The sequence below is a fragment of the Durio zibethinus genome, chromosome 7, assembly GCF_047325235.1.
Source record: "Durio zibethinus cultivar Kanyao isolate XHJ-2024 chromosome 7, ASM4732523v1, whole genome shotgun sequence".
In the NCBI taxonomy this organism is placed as follows: Eukaryota; Viridiplantae; Streptophyta; class Magnoliopsida; order Malvales; family Malvaceae; genus Durio; species Durio zibethinus.
In genome coordinates, this window is record NC_143168.1 from 26,251,278 (window position 1) to 26,274,533 (window position 23,256).

The 23,256-nt window shown below is 30.9% G+C and overlaps 3 protein-coding genes across 5 annotated transcripts; all 3 read left to right on the plus strand.

The window, feature by feature from the left end:
- Positions 1 to 425: 425 nt before the first annotated feature.
- Positions 426 to 3,115, plus strand: LOC111277893 (trihelix transcription factor GTL2-like). Its single transcript, XM_022864324.2, has 2 exons — positions 426 to 1,000; positions 1,440 to 3,115. The coding sequence occupies exons 1-2, from the start codon at positions 564 to 566 to the stop codon at positions 2,953 to 2,955; spliced, it is 1,953 nt and encodes a 650-aa protein (XP_022720059.1). The 5' UTR covers positions 426 to 563; the 3' UTR covers positions 2,956 to 3,115.
- A 9,863-nt stretch (positions 3,116 to 12,978) lies between these two features.
- Positions 12,979 to 19,988, plus strand: LOC111277895 (serine/threonine-protein kinase Nek3). Of its 2 annotated transcripts, XM_022864325.2 has the most exons (15): positions 12,979 to 13,504; positions 14,668 to 14,778; positions 14,924 to 14,990; positions 15,398 to 15,463; positions 15,672 to 15,718; positions 15,816 to 15,861; positions 16,025 to 16,105; positions 16,208 to 16,250; positions 16,335 to 16,384; positions 16,480 to 16,561; positions 16,672 to 16,721; positions 17,407 to 17,480; positions 17,777 to 17,828; positions 18,430 to 18,876; positions 19,024 to 19,988. In XM_022864325.2, the coding sequence occupies exons 2-15, from the start codon at positions 14,693 to 14,695 to the stop codon at positions 19,693 to 19,695; spliced, it is 1,863 nt and encodes a 620-aa protein (XP_022720060.2). In that variant the 5' UTR covers positions 12,979 to 13,504; positions 14,668 to 14,692; the 3' UTR covers positions 19,696 to 19,988. The 2 variants fall into 2 exon arrangements, with proteins under 2 accessions (XP_022720060.2, XP_089620156.1); XM_089764030.1 differs by lacking the exons at positions 17,777 to 17,828; positions 18,430 to 18,876; positions 19,024 to 19,988 and having other exon boundaries at positions 17,407 to 17,484.
- A 1,205-nt stretch (positions 19,989 to 21,193) lies between these two features.
- On the plus strand, positions 21,194 to 23,097 carry LOC111277581 (protein IQ-DOMAIN 19-like). 2 transcript variants are annotated; one of them, XM_089764032.1, is made up of 4 exons: positions 21,194 to 21,679; positions 21,811 to 22,050; positions 22,298 to 22,852; positions 22,944 to 23,097. In XM_089764032.1, exons 1-4 carry the CDS (start codon positions 21,272 to 21,274, stop codon positions 22,962 to 22,964), a joined length of 1,224 nt encoding a protein of 407 aa, XP_089620158.1. In that variant the 5' UTR covers positions 21,194 to 21,271; the 3' UTR covers positions 22,965 to 23,097. The 2 variants fall into 2 exon arrangements, with proteins under 2 accessions (XP_089620158.1, XP_089620157.1); XM_089764031.1 differs by having other exon boundaries at positions 22,298 to 23,005.
- The last annotated feature ends 159 nt before the right edge of the window (positions 23,098 to 23,256 follow it).

Below are 23,256 nucleotides of genomic sequence, written 5' to 3' on the forward strand. Positions count from 1 at the left end.
ATTTAAATTTTAGATTGATTAAATGTTATTTTTTTAAAATTATGATATATATAAATTAATTAAGTTAATTTTAAATTTTAAAAATTTTTTATTCATGGCTTAATAACAATAAAAAGATATACATGTAAATATCATTTTTAATGTGAATAATGAATCTATTAATCTACATTATATTAATATTTATAGTGACTAATTTTTAAGTATTGGTAACAACTATTTCTTAATCTAAAATTTCAGCAACTTAACCTTAATTGCACATTTATGACTTGCCCTCTGATTGGACAGTGACTTCACTTCCCACCAAAAGGGTGTGGTGGGCTATCTTTTCGCTTCCATGATAGGACAAAATCCTTGATAAATGAGAGAGAGAAAGAGAGAGCGAAAGGGCATTGGTGTTTTTGCAGCAATTCTGTGCCTCCAATTTTTACAGTGCGACCAAACCAAAAGTCCAAAAACAAAGAGGAGAGAAAGATGAAGCCTTAGAGAAGTGTAAAAGAAGAGGGAAAAAAGGCACACAAAAACATAACACACACACTCACTCATAACATAAACACAAAACAAAAATGTTTGATGGAGTACCAGATCAGCTTCAGCAATTCATAGCCTCAGCAGCAGCAGCAAGAACCAGAACTCATCTCCCTCTCCCTCTCTCATTCCCTTCTCTCCATAATCTTGCTTCTTCGAATGGTTTCACTCCCTTTGACCCTTTGTTCACTTCAAACAACTCTCATCATCACCAAGTACCCCCTCAGCTGCAGCAACCTCACTTTTTGCACCCATTGCACCACCAGCATCAACCTTGCCAGAAGAATAATGAAGAGAAAGATGAGAACACCAGCTTGGTAGGTATGAACATGGAGATTGAAAGAGAGAGATCCATGGCTGATGAACCGATTGATACTCATCAACCTTGGTCTAATGATGAAGTTCTTGCACTGTTGAGGATCAGATCTAGCATGGAAAATTGGTTTCCAGAATTCACTTGGGAACATGTCTCAAGGTATATAATGTAAACTACATATTCATTTTACTGCTTCTTGGTGCTATGTAAATTCAGTAGTGTATTCTATATGTTTTTTTGTTTGTTCCAATATGTAGAGTCCCTTCAAAATTTGCCAGTTTAGGTTCCATCTCAATTGAGCTTAAGCTGATGAAACTTTGATTAATGAAACAATCAAATTTGATATTTAAGCATCTACATGCCCTTGTGGGGAATATCTTCAATATATATATTTATGGGCAGTTGTTAATAAAAGAGAGAGAGAGGGAGAGAGGGAGAGGGAGAGAAATGGGACTGATAATTCAATAAACAAAAAAGCTTGTATACTATTTTATAAATGAAGAGTATAGTAAAATAGAAAGAATAAGTGTTTAATGTATAAATACAGACAGTGGTGTCTGTTGGTTTAATTTTATCTTTATTTATATGGTGGGTGCAGAAAGTTGGCAGAGCTTGGGTTCAAGAGGAGAGCAGAGAAATGCAAAGAGAAATTTGAAGAAGAAAGCAGATATTTTAACAGCATCAATTGTAGCAAAAACTACAGGATATTTAGTGAACTTGAAGACCTTTGTCAAGGTGAGAATCCTCCTTTGTCTCAACCTCATCATCATCATATCCAGCAGGTTGTTGCAGCTGAAAAGAACAAAAATGTGGAAAAGTCAAGGGAAAATGAAGACAATATGGGTCAGAATTTGGAAGGTGATTCAAGAAATATTGATGAATATCAAACTTCAGCAGGAAATAATGCATCAGATCAGGATAATGAAAAAGTGGTTGAGAACAAAGCAAATAATAACAAGATCAACATCAGCAACAAGAAGAGGAAAAGACAGAAGAAATTTGAGATGCTCAAAGGGTTTTGTGAAGATATTGTGAACAAGTTGATGAATCAACAGGAAGAGATGCATAGTAAACTTCTTGAAGATATGGTGAAGAGAGATGAAGAGAAAGTTGCAAGAGAAGAAGCTTGGAAGAAACAAGAGCTGGATAGGCTTAAACAGGAGCTTGAACTTAGAGCAAAAGAACAAGCTATTGCAGGTGATAGACAGGCCACCATAATCAAATTCTTGAGTAAATTTTCATCAACTGGTTCATCTAAAAAGCAATGTTTTGGAAGGAGTAACGAAGATCTTGTCAAGGTAACAAATGAATATTCAAATCCTCCTAGTACTTCATCTTCTTTAGTGCCACCACTAAACCCTAATCCTACTGTCAATAACCAAAACAAAGTAGATCAAGTTTCTACCACTACTTCATCTACCATGATCCTTGGTCATCAAAATTCTGGTTCTTGTACAACACAAAACAATCAAATCAAACCCACTTCCATGACAGAAACCCAAGCCCCTGAAAACCCTAATCCAAAAACACCCACTTCATCAAAACTAGCCCTAGCTCCCCAAAACCCTAATTCTGTCAATGCTCAAAGCAACCCATTATCACCCACTTCACCATTGACAGTAAAGAAAGCTCCCCAAAACCCTCCATCCAATGACAAAGAAGACCCGGGACAGAGATGGCCAAGAGATGAGGTGTTGACATTGATAAATCTGAGGTGCAGTCTTTATAACAATGGTGATCATAACAAGGAAGGAGCAGTTATAAAAGCTCCTTTATGGGAAAGAATCTCTCAAGGGATGTTAGAGTTGGGGTATAAGAGAAGTGCAAAGAGGTGCAAAGAGAAATGGGAGAACATAAACAAGTACTTCAGAAAAACCAAAGATGTTAACAAGAAGAGGTCCCTTGACTCTAGGACATGTCCATATTTTCATCAATTAAGTACTTTGTACAATCAAGGAGCACTTATAGCACCCTCTGAAGGGCCGGAAAACCACTTGGATTTGCCAGAAACCGGTATTGATTCATCTCAAAAAGGAGCTAAGGATTCAACTCTGAATGTTTCTGAAGGTGACACAAACATGGTTCAATTACCAGCTTTTGAATTTGAATTCTGAATCACATTGCATTTTTGTGTGTATGTTAATTGAATTACTACTAGTTTATAATCATAATTAATAACATTATTAATACTATATATTAGAATTAGTATTACTTTTTTGGATGATATTTCATTTTAATCTTAGAGATTAATTTAATATAAGATTTCTTGGAGGATATATCTTTAAACTTGCATTGTAGTGAGCACCGACAATTTGGGAAATGATGATTTAATTTCATGTTAGTGTTGTCATTTTATAATTGCTATTTTATGCTCCTAATTTTTCTATTTCAAGAGAGGCTTTTTGTTTGCTATATGTGGGGAGGAGGAGGAGGACCAGGAGGACGATGAGGGACAGGATGTTTCGTGGCCAGTTCACTGTTTCTTGCCAAATAAAATAAAACAATGCAGAAAGAAAATTTGGAATCTTTTCAGCCAAGAAAATGCGGTTAATTTTGTACACTAGTTGCTGGAAATTCAGAATCATAATATAAATATAAATAAATATATATATATATATACATATACATATTGTCATAACATTGATAAAAAGTTTATGAAAATGCAATAGCTGCTAAATAAACTAAGTAGATTAATTTTTTTTCCTATGATGGTTAATAATTTTGCTTATATTTGTTGTTCAACATTCCAACCATGTATGCATTTATTTTTTCCAGCCTTTTTATTTATATTTGTAGGTGCCAAAGTTGCAGCCAATCTTAATTGACAAAATTGAATGCCAAATAATACAATTCATAAAACTAGATTAATATATGTAGCTAAGGTGCCATCTTATAATTAAGTGAAATTAAAGGTTAACAGTTGAGCATTTATATAATGAAATTCATTTTGGTTATATATATATATATATATATATATATATATAAAAGATCATAACATGGGATAAAGGAAGGGATTGTAGGATTGGAATTTAAATTTGAGATTTGTTAAATGTCATTTTTTTTAAATAATTGTATGAACTAACTTAATTAAGTTTTATATTTTTTTTGTACACTTCATTTAAGTGAACTTAATTAGATCATTTTTATTGAATATGAAATACAGATAAACTGATCACTAAATCAAATATTTAAATTATACTAGCTGAGCTAATTGATGAATAATAATTCAAGAAAATTTCTATTGACATAAGTTTTATAATCTTTAAATAAACTTTGGGGAAATTTTTTTGTTAATGTTCTAATCTTCAAATGAACATTTGGAGAAAATAAAAGAAATCTATATATAAGAGTTGAATTTTAATTAATTTTTGTTGTTTTGAATTCTTTTGTTTTCTTGTTCCCACCATGAGAGAATACAAAGACAACGCAAAGCAATGACATAATGTTTCTGAAGGGCTTTTGGGACCCACAACATGACCAAAGTGATGAGAGAAAATGACATTTCTAGAGGCATACGGTGAACGTCCCCAACCAAACCAACCCTTGTTATTAAATATTAATTTCCAAAAAATTAAGGGGCCCTTTTCTTTTGTCTTTTATTAGTACAACCTCTTAAAAAAATGTAAAATATGTTTTTTCTTACTATCTTTTTATAATTCATTTTCTTCGCATACCTTAGTAAAACGTGCACATGTGATGGTATGTACTCAAGAGCCAGCTCCATATGCAGCCAAAGATCTAAGGGCTCACAAATAATTTGATCATCATAAACTCAACATGACCAAATTGTGATCCCCATCTGATTTCATTATTACTACATATTTTTTAAAAAAAATTTTCTTCAATTTGACTTGGGTTTTTTCTTTTCTTTAGCATCTTGCTGATCTCAAAATAATTTTTTTTTGTGAGTTTGTCTTATGTCAATTATGTAGGGTTTTTTCCTTTTTTTTTTTTTTAGTGTTGACCTTCATAAAAGGGAATGTGATCCAAAAAAAAAAAAACTTCTCCATTCTCTTGTTTTTATACATAGGATTTTGGATTGATGCATGAATTTTGTGTGCTTCATAATTCTGTCTCACAAGTCATAAAGCTATGCTAAGAGGGGACCAAAATTGACACCCCTTTTGCAAATAAGGGGGTGAGGAACTATTTTCATGTCTCTTTCTCCATTGGAAGCATGTCTTTTAAATTTTATTGATGTGAACATGACATTTTATGTATGTGAGACCTGTGTTTCTTAAAAGAGACGTGAAAATAACAACCACATAATGAAATCGACAAATTAACTTACTCGATAAGGTTTTGATGGTTATATCATGAATGCGATTGAATCCGACTTTAATAATGCAACTTTTAATCAAAAAAGGCATTAAAATGATTGAGGAAAAAAATTTAAGCTTGAATCATGTAGTGATTAACCAAGTGGAGAAGAAAAATTAGCTTATTAGGCAAGGTTTTAGACTTCAAGGCCGCTTTATTTAAATGATTGATGAAAATTTTAATAAAAAAATGGTACAATCACAAGATAAAATTTTAATCATGCGAACGTAACAAAAGGTTGACTCGATTATCTAGTCAACCATTTAAAAGGATAATTGGACTTGGATTACTTCAAGCTGTAGGGCTAGAGGTTAAGGGGTTGAGAAAAAAAATCAAGAAATCTCAAAATTAATTTAAAATTATAATATTTGATGTAGATCAAATTCGAATATTAATTGTATATATTAGATTCAGATCGAATTTCATGTTGAGATATGAAAAATAGAAAAAATAAAAGAAAAAAATCGAATTGCATTATATATATTTTTTATTTTTATATATTTTTTAAATTTTTATAAAATAAAAATAATAATTTTATATCAAAATTTATTTAAATATATTAAAATAATATATAAAAATTAAAAAATTAAAAATTGATATATCGAACTGAATCGAATCAAATCAATAAAATTAAAATTAATTTGATTCAAATTTAGATCTAATTTTAAATTTTTATAATATTATATAATATCTAAAAAAAAAAAATTTAATCCGAATCTAATCATTATTACCTCTGGTTGAGGTTACCTCTCAGTCCTTTGCAAAAGCGAATTGTGCCTGTTAACTTTTGGGCCTTTAGGCTGTTTGTAACCTTCCTTTTATGGAGGAAGGGCCATGCTTTGGATTGGGCCCAAACGCAATTGTCCAAAGTCCAAACCCAAAAAATGAAGAAGTAAAAAGCAAAGTTTTTGAGTTTTGGAACCTTTTCGAAGGTGCCAAACAGATTTGTGGTACGATCATTACCACCAGCTGCAACTGTAGGTACGATATTTTACTTTGATTAGTAATTCAAAATGCGAATAAGATATAAACATAATATAAATTAAAATTTTTGTAAAAACTATAAATTTAATATAAATTTAAAAATAATCTTTATATTAATATGAATTATAATTTTTATGTAAAATATATTATAAATATATAAATTTTTATTATTTTATATAATATAAATATACAAAATATGGTATCTAATTTTAACCATATAATACCAATTCTCCTTTCATATCATAGCCCCACATGTCCACCACCTCCACCGTACTAAAATCTCAATCTCTTTCTGTCTCTTCTCTTCGTGTCGGCAACGATAAGTTGATGCCCCGCCTCCCAAACATGAATTTATCAACTAAAAATCCTTCTCAATTTCATTTTTATTCAAATCAATTATTTAAATTGAATTATAAATTTAAAAATTAATTTAATTAATTTATATATAATATTTAGTAAATTTATATTTAAATTTTTGTACTTATAACTTCTATTATTCTCGAATTACAATCTATTTTATATAAAAAAAAATACATATATACATATATTTATTATTAAACCAATGCTCGATTCCAAAATTATTTTAACATTAAATACGAAAAATTCTTCGCCACCGTAGAAATTTTTCATGATCATTGGTTAAAATATTGTTAATACTTATTTTATGCTACTTTCAATTGTCTTATTAATAACAGAAAACACGATAAAATTTTATTATAAATATTTATTTTCATAAGTACTAGGTAGTGCAAATATCTCATATAAAATCTAAAAATATATAACCAATTAAAGGTGACTTTTCTAAGCATTGAAATGTCATCGTGGTTAGCACTTCTTGCTTACCACATTATTTATTTTTTTTTTATCTTATATATTATCTTCAAAACCTTGTTGGGTATCACTCTAGCATTTAGCTTATCAATATACATATATACATATATATATATCTCTAAGATCAATGATTTGTATATTTATATCATATAAAATATTAAATTTATGTATTTATATTATATTTTATATAAAAATTATATGTTATAATTTATGTTAATAAAAAAAATATTAAATATATTTTTTTGATTTTATTAAATTCATATATAATTATTATTAAAATTTTAAGTTGTATTATTTTTTTATTTTATTTTTATGTTTCATTTATATTATATTATCGTATCATATTTTAAATTATCAAATTTAATACATACGTGATTCTTTTTATATTACATTAATACAAATATAAAAATTTGAAAAGTGTATCATTCCTATAATCTGTCTCGTGTTCCTTTTACATTTTTAAAAATTTTAAAAATATAAAAATTACATTAATACAAGTGCATCATTCCTTTATATAAATATATATATATATATATATATATATATATATATATATATATATATATATATACATTGTGCTTTGTACCAACAGGAAGAAGATGGAAGGATCATTTTAAAAACTAAAGGGGGAAATCATTGTGGCAATGATTAAGGCCAATAATGTCTAATGGCAAACAATAGGGGACTACTAAGTTCTACCCAAGATTCTTTTGAATTACACAAAGCTCTTTTTATTCTCTTTTAGACCTTTGATTTTGACTCATCTTTTGTTTGACTTCTTCCTTTCTTTTCTTTTTCATTAGTGGCTGGTGGCCACCTCATCACAAGAGATCAATTAGTGTCTTAATAAGTGATATTTAAAAAATTAATTAAAATTTTATTTTTCCGTGAAATTTAATGAAAACAGAGTATTATAATATGCACAATTTTTTTTCAAAAAAGTAATATTTTCATCATTCTTAACACAATGTTTATAAACATACAGTTAATCTTATCCTATTATATAATACCATCTACTTATGTAAAGAGAAAAAAAATTATAAAATAAATTTTAAATATTAAAATTTAAATTTTAAATTTTAAATTTATTAAATATCATCTCGTAAAATAACTATATAAATTAAATAAATTAAACTTCAATTTAAAAAATAATTATCTACACCTAAAACGGCAAAATCTCATATTTAAGAATTTAATGATAACAATATTAAAAAAAAAATTCCCATCAACCTCCTGTGTTCCAGCTCAAAAGACAGGAAAGTTTATTATACAAGAGGGAATAACAATGTTTAATTTTTTTTATTAATTTTGACAATGCATGCCTGCCTTAAAAGAGCAATACATGATCATGACCAAAGTAGTTGAGATAACACACCAATTGGCTCTGCTCACATATAAAAAAGTTAAACCTTTTTTAACACACTTCACGGGTAACACATCGCCATTAAAGAAGTTGGTTTGTTTCACCTTTTTTTCTAGTTGAAGATGTTGCCATTGCCTTTTTAACTAGCTTTTACATTGGAAGTTCACTTTTTCATTGTATATGTTTCAACTAAGTGTAAAGTTTCTCTTGTGTCTTAATTTCTTTGCCAATTTTGATTTGGATGGTTGTTCTAACTTCAAGAGGAGAACAAGTTTCTCGCGGCAATTCTTATTTGGGTCTCATTTCATTTTAAAAATTAACATAATATCAGAATCAATATTATTCAATTTCGTTATTTTTTTTATAATAAAAATATTGAATTAATTTTAAGTTGAATATTTATCTTAAAATTTAATCAAAGATAATATTTTTATTATCCTAGTTCGTGTTTATTCTTATTATAATTTACCCTCTAATATTTTTTTTAAGACGAATAAAATTATACCTAACTTAAATTTCATTAAGATTATCAATTTTTTGCATAAATGAGATCGTAGTTAGGAGATAAAAAAAGGAGATTGTAGGCAATTTAATTCAAATCTTAAACTTATTAAATATTACTTCTTGAAAATAATTGTATGAATAAACTATGTTAAATTTCAATTTTAATAGTTTATCAATTCATTATAGTAATTTTTTAGTGAAACTTTGATCAATGGACTTTTGATGTTTGGAACTTGGAAGTTGGCATTGTCTATCGCATTGAATTAAACTCAACGTATTATCAATTGAATTCAAATATCAATTTTAATAAAAATTAAATTAATATAAATTTTTCATTAAATTTTTTTTAATTATAGTTATAATATTTTTTTAATCATAATTATAATAATAATAATAATTTTTTTTAATCTCATCATATTGAATCTCACCTTCCAATCAAATTAAACTTTAATTTGGTGATTTAGTATGTATAGATTCAACAACCAAAAGAAGAAAAGAAATTTTGGGAAAAAGGGGAAGTTGAATCTTCCAATTGAACCGTTATGACAGCTTCTGCCTCAACTCCCAGCTTGCTTTGCTGAGGCCTGATAGGACTGCTAATGGAGAATCAGAATCTTAGAAGGAAGCTAGCCTATCCCTGTTATTCTTTGAAGTGGAGCAGTTTGACAGTCAGAAATTCACCAATGACAATTTATCTTTTCATGACGGTTAGTTTTCTTTATATTAATATTGGTGATTATGGCCCAACTTTAAATGCTAAAGATCAAGGGCAGTTGATGAGATGAACTCGGAAGAAACACTTGAATTTCTAAATCTACAATATTGCCAACATTTTATATTTCTCTTTAGTGGTAAATAAAAAAAAAAAACAAATCCTACTAAAAAGTTGGGTTCAAATATCTATTTATTAAAAAAATAAACCCCTAAATTTTTACTACAAACTTAATCACTTAATTTATACAATTATATTTGAAAAATAATATATAATAAAATTCAAATTCAAATCCAACATTTACAATTCTTTTTTTTATCTTCAAATTATGATTTTTTTTTATAAAAAAATTGATAGTATATAAACAAACAATAGGTTTTTAATGGACCATTTCCTTATAAAAAAATTGATAGTATATAAAATTCTTTCATATTTTTTTCTTCACATCTCAATTTTTTTTTAAAATTTTTGTAAGTAAAATTATTTAATTATTTTGTTCACACAAAATTTTAAAAAAAAAATTTTGAAAGTCATAAAACTTTTCGGAAATGAATTTTTGAATGATTATTAAATCTTTTTGAAAATCGAAAAGTCAAATTTTTGAAAATGTTTATCATTTTTGAGAAATTTATTTTTGAAAAGCTTTATGATTTTTTAAAATTTTATTTTCGAAAATTTATAAAATTTCATTTTCGAAAATTTATAAAATTTCAGAAAATTATGAAACAGATAATTAAATAATTTTATTTACAATTTTTTTTTAATTTGAGGTGTGAAGAAAAAAAATGGAAGCTCATTTAACACTACTCTTTCCTTAATTGTGGGCAGTTACCACGTTGAAATCCTTATAAAACGTGATCATGTAAATCTTTACTTGATTGAAAGCAAAAAAAAAAAAAGACACTAAAGAAGCGGGCAGACCCGAGGCTGGGCAAAATGGACCATTTCATAAAGACAGTCTGTGGAGATTTATTTTTTTTATCTACCATTACTGTTTGCAATTCTCTAAAGTTCTTGAACCATTATAAAAACCAATTAATACAAAGTCTTTCTTTGGTTGGATGAGCTTTTTAAATGCATTGCAAGTATATTTTTTATCTCAACTGCCTTGTCTAGATATCTTGCCATATTAATTATGTTATTAAATTCTGTGTGTTACCATCAATAATTGTTAGCTCAAAAAGTATATCATTGAAGGCTTCAAGTATTAGATCAAGGTCCCCCAAAGGCCAAAACCTTATTGCAAAAATAAGAAGCTTAGACATGCCATCTGTCAATGGTCCATGGCATAAATGATTCATTAATGGTTCATGGCATAAATGATTCATTATAAAATAACACGAAGACATAGTTTTTTTAGTATATATGATGTTAGATTACATAAGATTTTTTTTTGTTTCGAAAAAAGTTGTAACCTAATGAAATGAGTTATAACTATTAAAATTTTAATTTTAATTTTATTGAATGTTACATCTTAAAAATAACTATATGAATCAATAGAATTAAGTTTCGATTTTATACTAAATAATATTTTCACATCTTATAAATTTCACCTTGTTTATTTTGAGATTCAAACTCAATATTTGTTTTGTGCGTAAAAATTACCAAACAAAACTAACTAATTTATCACAAATGATTTAATTTTACAAAGATATATAATTGGTCTTCTTAGATCATCATAAAGCAACCCTAATTCATTGGCATTTGGTAACTAGATCATTTACTTTTTTATTTTTATACTATATTTCATATATATATATAAAAAAAAAACTAATCTTAGGCTAAAACATTAATAAAGTGGAAACCTGCCTTTTTTGGTATTGTACAGTAATTTTCAAAGTTATACTTATCCAAACTTGGGTTTTCTTTGTATTAACATAATCAACATTAAGGAGGAATTGGACTCTAGATTAAATGTTGTCTTGGTAACAATTGCTAAAGTTATAAATTTAATTAGGAATTGTTCATTAAAAAAGATTTATTGTTACCAAAAAAGGAAAAAAGAATGAAAGATTCAAGACAGAACATAATTGTGAGGTAAAAGGATACAAAATCAAATTAGTTGATTATGGATAAATTCAAAGATAGGTCATTATTACTTAAGATGATTTGAGTCAAATCTAAGCAATAATTTCTTAAAATAACTATCTTTAACTTTTTTATCTTATATTTTTTGTAATATATAAAAATCAATTTTAAGTTCTTAAAAAAATTTTTCAATTTCATTGAATTTTATAGATGTTACATGCACATTGTAAGGATTTAAAATCTAACATTTTCAGTAAATAATAACAAAATAAAATTCAAAATTTTGCTAAATTTTGATGTATATTTCATTGGTATAATAATTTTTCAATAAAAAATTGTTCTATTTTATTTTATTTTATTTGTTGAGATACATGCTTGAAATATACAATCCATGAAAAAAGTTTTTCGTTTATAATGTCATCAATAATTTTTTTAAAAAAATGCATGGGGAATTATTGATGGAAAAAATTTGAGAGAAATCAAGTTGGATGTCACCGGGGCAAACTGACCCACTTGCCCAACAAACCATACCCGTGTGGTCCCACAATATAAAACGACAGACCAAGCCCACACTTTAAAGTACGGAGTCCCTTTTCAGTAATTTTTGCGAACATTTAAGGGTATTTTGGTAATCTAAAAGAAGGGAAGAAGGGCGCCAGATAATATGCTTCGTGATTGCAGCTCAAGCGAAAGAGGTGTTGGGCCCCACTTTGTCCTTTTCTCGGTCTTCTTCCCATCAATGACTTAAAAATAAAAAAGTTAATTAAAGTTGACAAAAATAAATAAATAATGAAATATTAAAATTATTCTTTTAACTTGCATTTTAGTGAAAGTTGAAAAAAAAAAAGGAAAAATTGTGAAAAAGCCCACAAAAGCTGACAAATTAACTGAACAAAAATCCCTTTTCCAGAATTTTAATTTCCTTTTCATACTTTTTTTTAAAAATTAATTTTACTTAATGTAATAATAATTTATTTATGTATTTACAATTTTTATTTAATAATTAAAAACGTTTGAACAAACATTAAAAATATAATTTCAAGTCAGATTTTTTTTTATTTATATTAAAATTTTATTATCCTAATATAAAAAAAATTATTTATTTAATTCTAACACCTTATATATAAAGAGTTTATTCACAAAATCATAAACTTTAACATTAAATTTATTTAATAATAAGAATTATGATAAAAAAGATTTATAATACTGTAATAATTACAAAATATATTAATTTATATCATTATAAATTATAATATAGAGATTAAGATTTAACTCTAAAATTAAAACCTAAATGAAAGAGAATAACCGAAGGAGTTTAAAAACATATATTTTACTCAAATAATGTTACTATATAAATCTCTCATGTTTATATTAACGGTGATTGAATCTAAAATCATATGAGAACTGATTCATGAAAGAAAGGATTCGAGTTTCTTTTTCTTTTCAAAACAGTCTTAATCACTACACTTTTTGTCTGCTTTGTTTGTATCTTTAGCATTTAAACACAACTCTGAACTGCCCTTTCCCCCACTCTCACAAAAATCTTTGTCCACCATTAACTGAGATCTCCATGAACTACTCTCACTAATCTTTGATTCCAACACTAACATTTTTATTCCATAAAAAAATTTCAGAATTTTATAATGCTTAATATATTGTGGTCCAATCTACTCTTCAATCTCTCTCTTGCAAAGTTTGTCATTTTCTCCCTTGAAACTAAAAACAACCCAATGGAGAAACAGCTGCAACAGCCAGCAGCTTCCTCTGCTTCTTCTTCTTCTTGTTCTTCTCTTTCTTTGTACTGTAAGCAGTGTTTCTTTTATCTCTAGTTTCTGCTCAAATGTTCAAGTCCACATTGTTCTCTTCCTTGTGATCTCTTTGGATCAGCAATTTATATACCCTTTACTACTTTTACACTCAGGTACGTTGAATATTCTTTCCCTTTCCTCTGAATCTGTAGATTTCCTTTTCTTCTTCTCTCTTTGCTGTTCATTTGTTTTTTTTCTTTTCTAATTTCTTCATAAAAGCTTCATTTTTCTCCTTTCCAAGTTCTTTGCTTTCTTGATTCTTGATCAAGAAAGTTGGTTTCTTGATGATGCATTGTAATTGTTATTCCTTGTTTTTTTTCTGGGTTTTTTAAGCTGAGAAGAAGAGTAATTATAATGTGCATTACCTCTTTCATTGTAACTGTTTTTTGGTTCTTTTTTATTACATCCGAAGTTTTGGCTTTTTTTTTTTTGCAAGTAAATAAAATGTTGATTTTAAGCTGATGACTATGTGGTGTATAAATTATAACATCTACTTTTATCAGATATTTTCTTCCTATTTTTTTTCTCTGTTCATTTCTCTTCTTTTCAATTGCTTTTGATGTTTTGTTATATTTGGTTCTTGTTTGGTCTTTAATAGAAAGCTTGTATCACTCAATTAAGCTTAGGACAAGTGAAAATGGCTTCTGTGCTGAGTTATCAATTCAACATTGGACTAAACAAAATAATTTAGCTTGATGGCTTGTAGAAAACAAGTTTCTAAAATGCAAGATGCTATACTTCTTTTTTTAGTTTACCATGAAATTGATGTATTTAAATCTTTTTAACATTGCTGGTCTGAAACAATTTTGAACCATTGCTTAGATTAGCCCTTTTTAATCCTGTATTCCTGTGCTAAGGGTACTCCAGCTTTTTTGTCTATTATATGTTGAATGTTGATTTCCACTTTTGTCAAATCATGCAATGTGGTGTGCGGAAGTTTGGTTCTTTCAATGGTCTTTATTTTAAATTTTACAGAACACTGTGTTTTCAATTTTAATAGCTGGAATTTTTTTCTCTTTCATTGCACAAATTCTTACTCTGTTTCTTGTTTCTTTTTTTGACTTTCAAGGTTCTCTACTTCTCTTTAGTTTATGTTTCATCCATGTTTTGTTGTTATCATTTCGATTCTAAGCGTATGCATTCCTTAAGTAACTGGACAGATAGTGCATCTTCCTTTTGTTATAAACTACTGCATGTTCCTTTGCATCTCTACTTTTTCTGAATGATTCATGGATATTTAATGCACTGACTTTTTTTTTTTTTTGGTCTAATCCAGAAAGGAAGTCAAATACATCTGTCACATGGAGCAGTATGAGGTACTAGAGCAAATTGGGAAGGGAGCTTTTGGTTCAGCTCTTCTAGTGAGACATAAGCATGAAAAGAAGAAGTAAGATTGCAAATAAGACTCACTGCCTTCCTCAATTTATATTTACTTTACATATGACATATATGAGATGAACAATTAGACATGCTTGATTGATTCATCTTTTGGCAATCGATTTATCCTTCCTATTTTCTTTGGGAATGATAAGGTATGTGCTGAAAAAAATTCGTCTCGCCCGCCAGACTGATAGGTCACGAAGATCTGCTCATCAGGAGGTTTGTATAATCTATTGATGGGTCTGTTTTTCCTTATATTTTTCTGCTCCATTTATGATCTTTACATCACTCTATTTCACTGGAATTCTACCAAAATCCTTTCATAGTAATTGAGGAAAGAAGATTTCCTAATGTATTTTATTGAGGTTAACATTAGGGGGAAAAAAAAAAATAGACATAGAAAGTAAAGATGGATTGAGGTTGCTTTATATTTAGTTAACATGCTGAAGGAAAAATAGGAGATTTGAATGCCAAATATGTTAGCTATAGCAGTTTTTGGACCTGGAATGTGTTGAACTTGACTGGACTAAAATTGTCGTCCAACGTTGCTGGCCTACTGCTTGTTTCTATGGTATGAACTTAGTTTAAGTCAATCTACAGACTAACATTTCAACTGGTTCCTGTAGATGGAGCTCATTTCTAAAATTCAAAACCCGTTCATTGTGGAGTACAAAGATTCATGGGTAGAAAGGGTATGCTTATATCTACTTTTTCTATTAATAGCTGTTCTGCTGGATGGACCTCTATTCTTGTCCTTTTACGCTTGTTTTCATTGTTTCTTATGGTATAAATGTAGTTTTTATATACCTCTTTATTATATGTCCTAATTTTCACATTAATATCAGAATCTTCTTGGTGATCTATGGTCTAACATGGGGTCACATATGTCTTTGTTTTCAGGGATGCTATGTATGCATTATTATAGGTTACTGTGAAGGAGGGGATATGTAAGTTTCCTTTCTTTCTGACATTGATTTATTTCTGTAACTTGAAGAGCCTTGCGGGACCTTAGCAAGTCATAATAAGATTTTCCTTATAAAACAGGGCTGAAGCCATAAAGAAAGCAAATGGCATACTTTTTTCAGAAGAGGTTTTGTTTATTCCATTCTTTTCATTTTAATTCTTCAATTCTTCTGCCATTATGTTCCCTTTCCCTCTTGTGTTAAAGTTAATTGTTATTTTTCTTCCCTTAGACAACTTTTATTCATTGAACAATCATAACTCTGAAATTTACTGCATCTGAGCATCTTCAGAAACTGTGCAAGTGGCTTGTTCAACTCTTGATGGCTCTTGAATATTTGCACTTGAATCATATTCTTCATCGTGATGTCAAGGTTAGTGGCATGATGTTATGCTCTTAACTGAAGGTGTTGCTATCTTCCAAAATGCCCTAAGTTGCTTTCTACTGATAATATTTTGTTTCTTGTGTTTTTCAGTGTTCAAACATCTTCTTGACAAAAGATCAAGACATACGTCTTGGTGAGTGATTTTACTGTTTTTCACATAATTCCTTTGAAAGGATTACTATTTCTCATAAGGAAGATGCGACAAACACTGGTGCAGGTGATTTTGGACTTGCCAAAATTTTGACTTCAGATGATCTCGCATCCTCTGTAAGTAATATATGAATTAACTGACCTTTGAGAATTTAATGCATCGGTTGATTTTATTAATCATAATTGGGGAGAATACTATTTTGTTTTTTCAGGTTGTTGGAACTCCCAGCTATATGTGTCCTGAGCTTCTGGCTGACATACCGTATGGTTCTAAGTCAGATATCTGGTCATTAGGTAAACAAGCTTGCACAGAGATGGTGCTTGTGTTTGTCAGTCAGTCTTGATAGAATTTCAAGATTTTTATCTCTATATGTGCTTATATGACTTGAAAATATGTCGTCCAGGGTGCTGTATATATGAAATGACTTCTCTCAAGCCTGCATTTAAAGCATTCGTGAGTTCTTTTACCCTAACTTTTTTACTTTGTAACCATTTGCAGCTTGTTGCATATTTAGTTTAGTCTATGCTTAGGACTTCTTAGATAAGGATTCCTAAAATATACAGGTTTGATTGTTGTATATAGTCTTTACGAATTTCCATGTATATGTGTTGTTTTAGATGGTGAAATGAGAGGTTCTGTTAGCTTATAAAATTCTCGTATCAATTCCAAATGTTTACAGGACCTCCTTATTAGACAGTCTGTTTTATCGGCAACCATATCATTTGACATTTTTCGAGCTGTAATTTGGCCAGATCTTGAGTAGTAACTCAGAGTCGATTTATCTATTTGGTCCTCATGAATGAGCTACATCTTGCTTGTCATTGCTAGTGCTTCAGAAGGACAACCGGGCAAACTGAGATATATTGCAATTAGGCATCTTTCATATTTGTTTCTTGTGGTATTTCAGTGTAGCAAAAAATTATATTTGATTTGTAGTTACAGATATCTGGCAGTGTGTCCTTATAACACATTTGCTGCTGCATCCCTCTCATGGTGGTACTTTATAGGTATAATTAATGCATTGACATTCAGATGCATTTCACATTTCTCCATTGGGAAATTTCAGTTATGTTTAGCAATCATTTTCCCATTTCATGTTTTGTTTGCCTTTTCTAATGATCTTAAATCTCTTGTGCAGGATATGCAGGCGCTGATAAACAAGATTAATAAATCAATAGTTGCACCACTTCCAACTAAATATGCTGGTGCCTTGTAAGCCTCGTTTCCCTTCCATGATAGGAATCATTATGGCTATTTCTGCTTGTTAAAGAGTAGCCTATTCAAAATGCAAAAAGTTTATTTTCCGTCAAATGCTTTAAGGAAATTACTTAAATAATGTACTGATGCTGCATCCAAAATTTCAATTGCTAATGTGCTATGTTGAAGTAGAGGACCAAAAGTTGAGTAGTATAATAATTGGCTTTTGTCTCGTTAATTTCATTTACAAATATGCTGATCTTCAAATGATGAATTATGTTGGTCTAATGATTGCTTGGTTTTCTTTTCAGTCGTGGTCTTGTTAAGAGCATGCTGCGCAAAAATCCCAAACTTAGGCCAAGTGTATGTATAACTCTCCTCTAGTCTACGTCTTATAACATATGCAGGGCATCTTTACGAGTCTACAATAATGGGCTTAAATGTAAGTTGATACATAAATGTCTTTAGAATTGGATAGAGAAAGTGCAGTTGTTTTTAGTGCCATACTGCGCCTTATGTTGGTTCCCCAGCATCTACCTTCAGTAGCTAGAGAACACTTCCAAGATACTCTATAGACGCCAGAGAAGTTGTCTTGGTTTGAAAGGGGATTACCTCTTCACACATTTGCCTGAAGTATTATGCTCTTACAACTCTCAATTTCCTTGATTTCTAGGACGAACCTTGACACTACTAAGGCAACATTTAAGTTTGATTAGCATGTTGGAAGTATCTGAAAGTCGGGCAGCAAACATTAATAACTTCTCCAATGAGCTTTGAAAGTATTTTTCTGAAAGCTAAAGTTCTGCATCTTCTCAATTTGTTCGCAATTAGTATTACACTTCTGCAACCATGCCCATTAGATCAGTTTGAAAGGAAATTTTGTGTGTATTCATTCATCTGCATTTGCACATTTCTGCAATTTGTGATCTTTCCTCTCATCTGAGATATATATCCATTGTGACAGGCTGAGGAACTGCTCAGACATCCATACCTTCAGCCTTATGTTCATAAAGTTCATCATAAAATCAATAATCCTAGAAGGGATACTTTACCTGTGCATTGGCCTGAAACCAATATAAAGAAAACTAGATTTTCAGATCCAATAGTTGTCCACTTCTCCGGTTACAGGGAGAGGCGTCGGTCCTTCAGTAATGATAGGACTCTTAATCCAAGCATTTCTGGAGCTGAGCAAGATTCTGTTTGCTCTACCAAAGGGATACATCATGGTGCACCGGGTTATTTAAATCAAAGGTTAGAAGATTTGTCTATTGATAGCAGCCATGAAGGAACACTCATTTGCAAGCCAGTTACTTCAAAAGTTTCTAGTATCACCAAGACTCCAAGACGTTCTTTGACAAAAGCTTCTGCAACTCCCAAGAGAAAGACAGAGCCATTGAAAAACCATGACTTGGTAAATTCCATAGAGCTCCTCTCCTTTGCTTTCCCCCACCTTTTCTTTTCTCAGACTCTTGTGCAACACATTCCTAGAGATTGCTAATGGTAACATTTTCTAGTTTCAAAAGCTTTTTTTTTACTGTTCGTTGCCTTGTGTTGACAGTTTCCTGGTTCACGCACTACAATTAAAAAATCTATCCCTGCAACTCGAAGAGCATCCTTGCCACTTTCAACAAGAACTACAGTCCGAGGAGCACGTGCTAGATCTAATGCTGGTATTCTTCACCACGTACAATCACCAGATGTTTCGGTCAATGCTCCTCGTATTGATAAGATAGCTGAATTCCCATTAGCCTCGTATGAAGATGCATTCTTCCCCATCTGCAAAGCATCATCAGTATCTGCACAGGGCTCCTCTGGCTCACCGCAATTTGTTCACCGTTCAATCACAAAAGACAAATGTATGGTTAGAATATGTGATCAGGCTTCTATCAAGCCCCATTTCACTGATGCATGGCAGCAAATTCAATGCAGCATGTTTCAGGCAGATGGAGAGGATGCAACTGATTCCTCTGATCAGAATGCAACTGCTGGGGCATCAAGCTGTACCTCATCAGACACACGGAGGCGAAGGTTTGACCCCTCATCATTCCAGCAACGTGCCGAGGCATTGGAAGGGTTGCTTGAATTTAGTGCAAGGTTGCTGCAGCAAGAGAGGTATGACGAGCTTGGTGTGCTACTAAAGCCATTTGGACCCGGGAAGGTCTCCCCCAGGGAAACTGCTATCTGGTTGACTAAGAGCTTTAAGGAGAACACTGCCAAGCAGGAGTATTAATACGGAGGAACCACTGCCATTTGTATCATATCTGTAGCTGTAACCTGTATCAATTTTTTACAGTCCAGGCTCATCAGATTTTAGGCAATGATTCCCGTTGAGAGGACCTTAGCGGTTAGGCATTTTGGTTTCAAACAAACGCTAATTGTTAGTTCTAGGTTGTAGTTGATTTTCCTGCTCCTTTTTGCTTCCCGTTGTGCATCAAGTTCTATTATTTTCTTTGAGATGGATGATGGGAGTTCAAAGAGAAAAAACTTATCTTCTACCTATTGATTTTTGTTCATATTCCTGATTGATACAACATGTTCATTTAAAACTATTAACCAGGAAAATGGTGATCTTGAGGCCTAAACTGTCTTATAGAAACAGGAATCTTTGTTCCTGTACCAAAATAGAACTTGCAGTTTCATTTATCACTGCAATATTTAACCAGGATGAGAAAAGATAGAAGACTACTTTTGTGGTTACAAGGAACTTCCAGTCCCAGAGTCTCCGGGCGTTAGGTACCCTAACCCACCAGGCCATCATCACCACTCCTGAACCACCCATCCCCATGCCTCTGAATGCTAGTTCACAACTTTTATATCTGAAAATAAGCACTAAGCTAATCCATTCAAAAGGTTCAGCAAAAGGGGGTCTGCACGAGTAGACTCAAGAGAAGGCTACTGCACATCAACAGTAAGGAAAAATGCACTTTCAACAAAATTTGTTTGATCCGAAACATTTAAAGATAAAAAACGTTTTTTTAATCTAGAAGGATAATGTCACCTGTGACACTTGAATTATGATGAAATATTTAATATGATATTTTAAATTTTAAAATTTTTAATATGATATTTAAATTATAAATTTTTTAATTAATATGATATTTAAATGATTGTTTGTCAATTACGTGTTATCATTTAAAGTTAATAATAATAAGGTAAGTATCATATTAATTATCAAATTTAAAATTTAATTATCATATTAAATATTTTTAAAATTTTGATATTACATTAAATATTTAAATATAATTCAGGATAATTATAATATTAACCCAATTTAGATAAGCTTTTAATATAAGTCAAACTTCCGATTTTGTTTTTTTTTTTTTTGTTTTGTCTAAAAGCAGGTAAATGTTTTTATCTCTTTGAGATAATCTCGTATTGACAAAGCTTTCTGTTAGAAAGTAATTCACTCAAAGTTACAATTTACATCAAATGGGGCCAGATTTAGTCTCTCATTGAGGGCCCCTACTTTCAAAGAAACAAAAGCTTAGCAGTTGAGAAAGCTCCATCAAGTGAAGAGGAATCTTTGATAGAAATCTTCAAGGGAGTGGCAAATGGCTTAATCAGGGTGAGTTTTCCATTGCAGGCCTTAAGTCAATATAAAATGATTGGAAGGACATAAATTTAATGGCAAGAAAACCCGTACCAACATACATGAATTAAAAAAAATACCAGTCAACAACATCAACAAGTTATTGCATATATTATACGGTAGCCAAAGTCCTATAAACAAGTATTTGGGCAAAGAAAAAGAGTGGTGTAAGTATTGATTTTCTGTAGGATCTTTGATCTTTCTTGGTGTGATAGACATGGGAAAGGCAAGCAGATGGTTAGTAAATTTCTTGTTGGGGAGAAAAGAGGATAAAGGAAGAAGGAAAAATATTTCCACATCATTTGAAGAAGGAAGTGTATTGACAACCCCATGTGCAACTCCATCTGCAACTCCTTTTAAGAGGAGATGGAGTTTCGGGAAGTTGGTGAGTAAAGGTAAAGCTCATAAGAGTTCCAGGTCCCTTGACTCAATGACTGCTATTCCACTTGTAAAGCAAGCTGTATTGGACCTGGAGAATCGGCATGATAACACCAGGGTTTTGGCAATGACAATGGCAAGTGCTACCAAAAGAAAAACAAAAGCAACATATGCAGCTTCTTTAGTAAGCAAAGCAGTAGAAGATGCTGCAGCCACCAGGATTCAAGCCGCCTTTCGTTCTTATTTGGTAATAATCCTAATCTTTCTTTTCCACTGATAGTTTAAGTCTTGAATTCCAGGGTTGCAGAGGCTTTGATTAGTTCAAGTAGGATAGAACATGTAGAGAACTGATCTTATATATTAATATCAATATTGCAGGCTAGGAAAGCTTTGCATGCTTTAAGGGGACTAGTCAAGTTGCAAGCACTGGTTAGGGGTCACCTGGTGAGAAAACAAACAACTGCTACTCTCCGAAGTATGCATGCTCTAATGGCAATACAAGTTAGAGCTCGGTTTCAGAGAATCCAGATGGCTGAGGAATCACAACTTGCAGTAAAAAGCCAATCATCAAGATACGGTAGGTTTCACCAGGAAATGGGGTTCAAAAGAGCACAGAGAGTAAGTCTTTCTTCTTACAACTCAATGTTCTTCGAATTACAATTCTTTCCATGAATGCACTAAGCTCCATACCCCCAAGGGATCAGATAACTTGATTGGTTTTCTTTCAGTTTCCATCATTTTCTAACCAGCCAAAAATGAACTATTGGTGCAATAAAGTCAATCACCTATTGCCTTGCAAGAAAAGCTAGTAAGATACAGTGCTCCAAATTCAACAACTAATGATCAATGTTATGTTCATATACAGGAAGCCGTTAATATAAATCTTTATGAAAAGCATGGAATTGTCAAGAGCCAAAATGGTTTTATGAATCATTCACAAATTGAGAGGATTGAGCGTGGAGTCACCAGATATTACTCTGGAGAGCTTTCAATCTTAAAGAGAGAACAAAAGCACGAGGAGTTTTCCTTCACGACACACAACAGTCCTAGACATTCTCCTTCAAAGCCCAAGCCAACATCGGGAAGATCCTCTTTCAGTTCTCATGAGTATCCATGCACACCAAATTACATGGCCCACACACAATCTTCAAGGGCCAAAGTCAGGTCACAAAGTGAACCAAAACAACGACCAACAATGAACTTCAAAGCAAAGGGCCAGAGAACGGCTTCAGCTGAAGAAATGAATGACAATATTCAGCAATATTCATCTTCACAGTCAAAAGGCGTTGCAGATGAGAATCAAGAACCATGGTTTGTCAAACTTTATCAATCAACAATTACACCAAATGAGAATGAGGGTACTGACACCAGTGTCCCAACAAGTTATTCTGAATATAGGAAATCTCTTGTTACAAATGAGGTAAGTCGAGTTCACTGCAGTAGGTTCAAATTCCCCTTTTTTTTTCTTCAAAGTAACATTGTCTAACTCTTTCTGATTCATTTAACTGCAGCCTCATGCAACTTTATTCTAACAGAAGATTTAACAACTCTCAACCCTTAGCAGAAGTGACGAACGAGATTGTTGAATCAAGATTTAACATCGGAATAATACAGTCTTCTATTTCTATATGAATGAAAAGACTAGACTTCACATTCTGAATTTCCATTGCTCATGACAATCTGAATATCTGTTCATTGCTTGCACAGTTAATTAGTGGTATCAAAGCTTGATCAAGCAAAAATTTTATAGTAAAAGAATGATTTAATGATATTCTGAAAAAAAAAAAAATACCATCATTACATGTACCAACAATTTCTTTCAAT

Excerpts from the sequence above, each read along its gene's own strand:
- LOC111277581 (XM_089764031.1), top strand. The coding sequence starts at position 21,272 with ATGGGAAAGGCAAGCAGATGGTTAGTAAATTTCTTGTTGGGGAGAAAA. Across the intron at positions 21,680-21,810 it reads CCGCCTTTCGTTCTTATTTG|GCTAGGAAAGCTTTGCATGC; the intron begins GTAATAATCCTA and ends TCAATATTGCAG. Across the intron at positions 22,051-22,297 it reads GGTTCAAAAGAGCACAGAGA|GAAGCCGTTAATATAAATCT; the intron begins GTAAGTCTTTCT and ends GTTCATATACAG.
- LOC111277893 (XM_022864324.2), top strand. The coding sequence starts at position 564 with ATGTTTGATGGAGTACCAGATCAGCTTCAGCAATTCATAGCCTCAGCA. Across the intron at positions 1,001-1,439 it reads ACTTGGGAACATGTCTCAAG|AAAGTTGGCAGAGCTTGGGT; the intron begins GTATATAATGTA and ends TGGTGGGTGCAG.
- LOC111277895 (XM_022864325.2), top strand. The coding sequence starts at position 14,693 with ATGGAGCAGTATGAGGTACTAGAGCAAATTGGGAAGGGAGCTTTTGGT. Across the intron at positions 16,385-16,479 it reads CAGATGATCTCGCATCCTCT|GTTGTTGGAACTCCCAGCTA; the intron begins GTAAGTAATATA and ends TTGTTTTTTCAG. Across the intron at positions 17,829-18,429 it reads ATCCCAAACTTAGGCCAAGT|GCTGAGGAACTGCTCAGACA; the intron begins GTATGTATAACT and ends CCATTGTGACAG.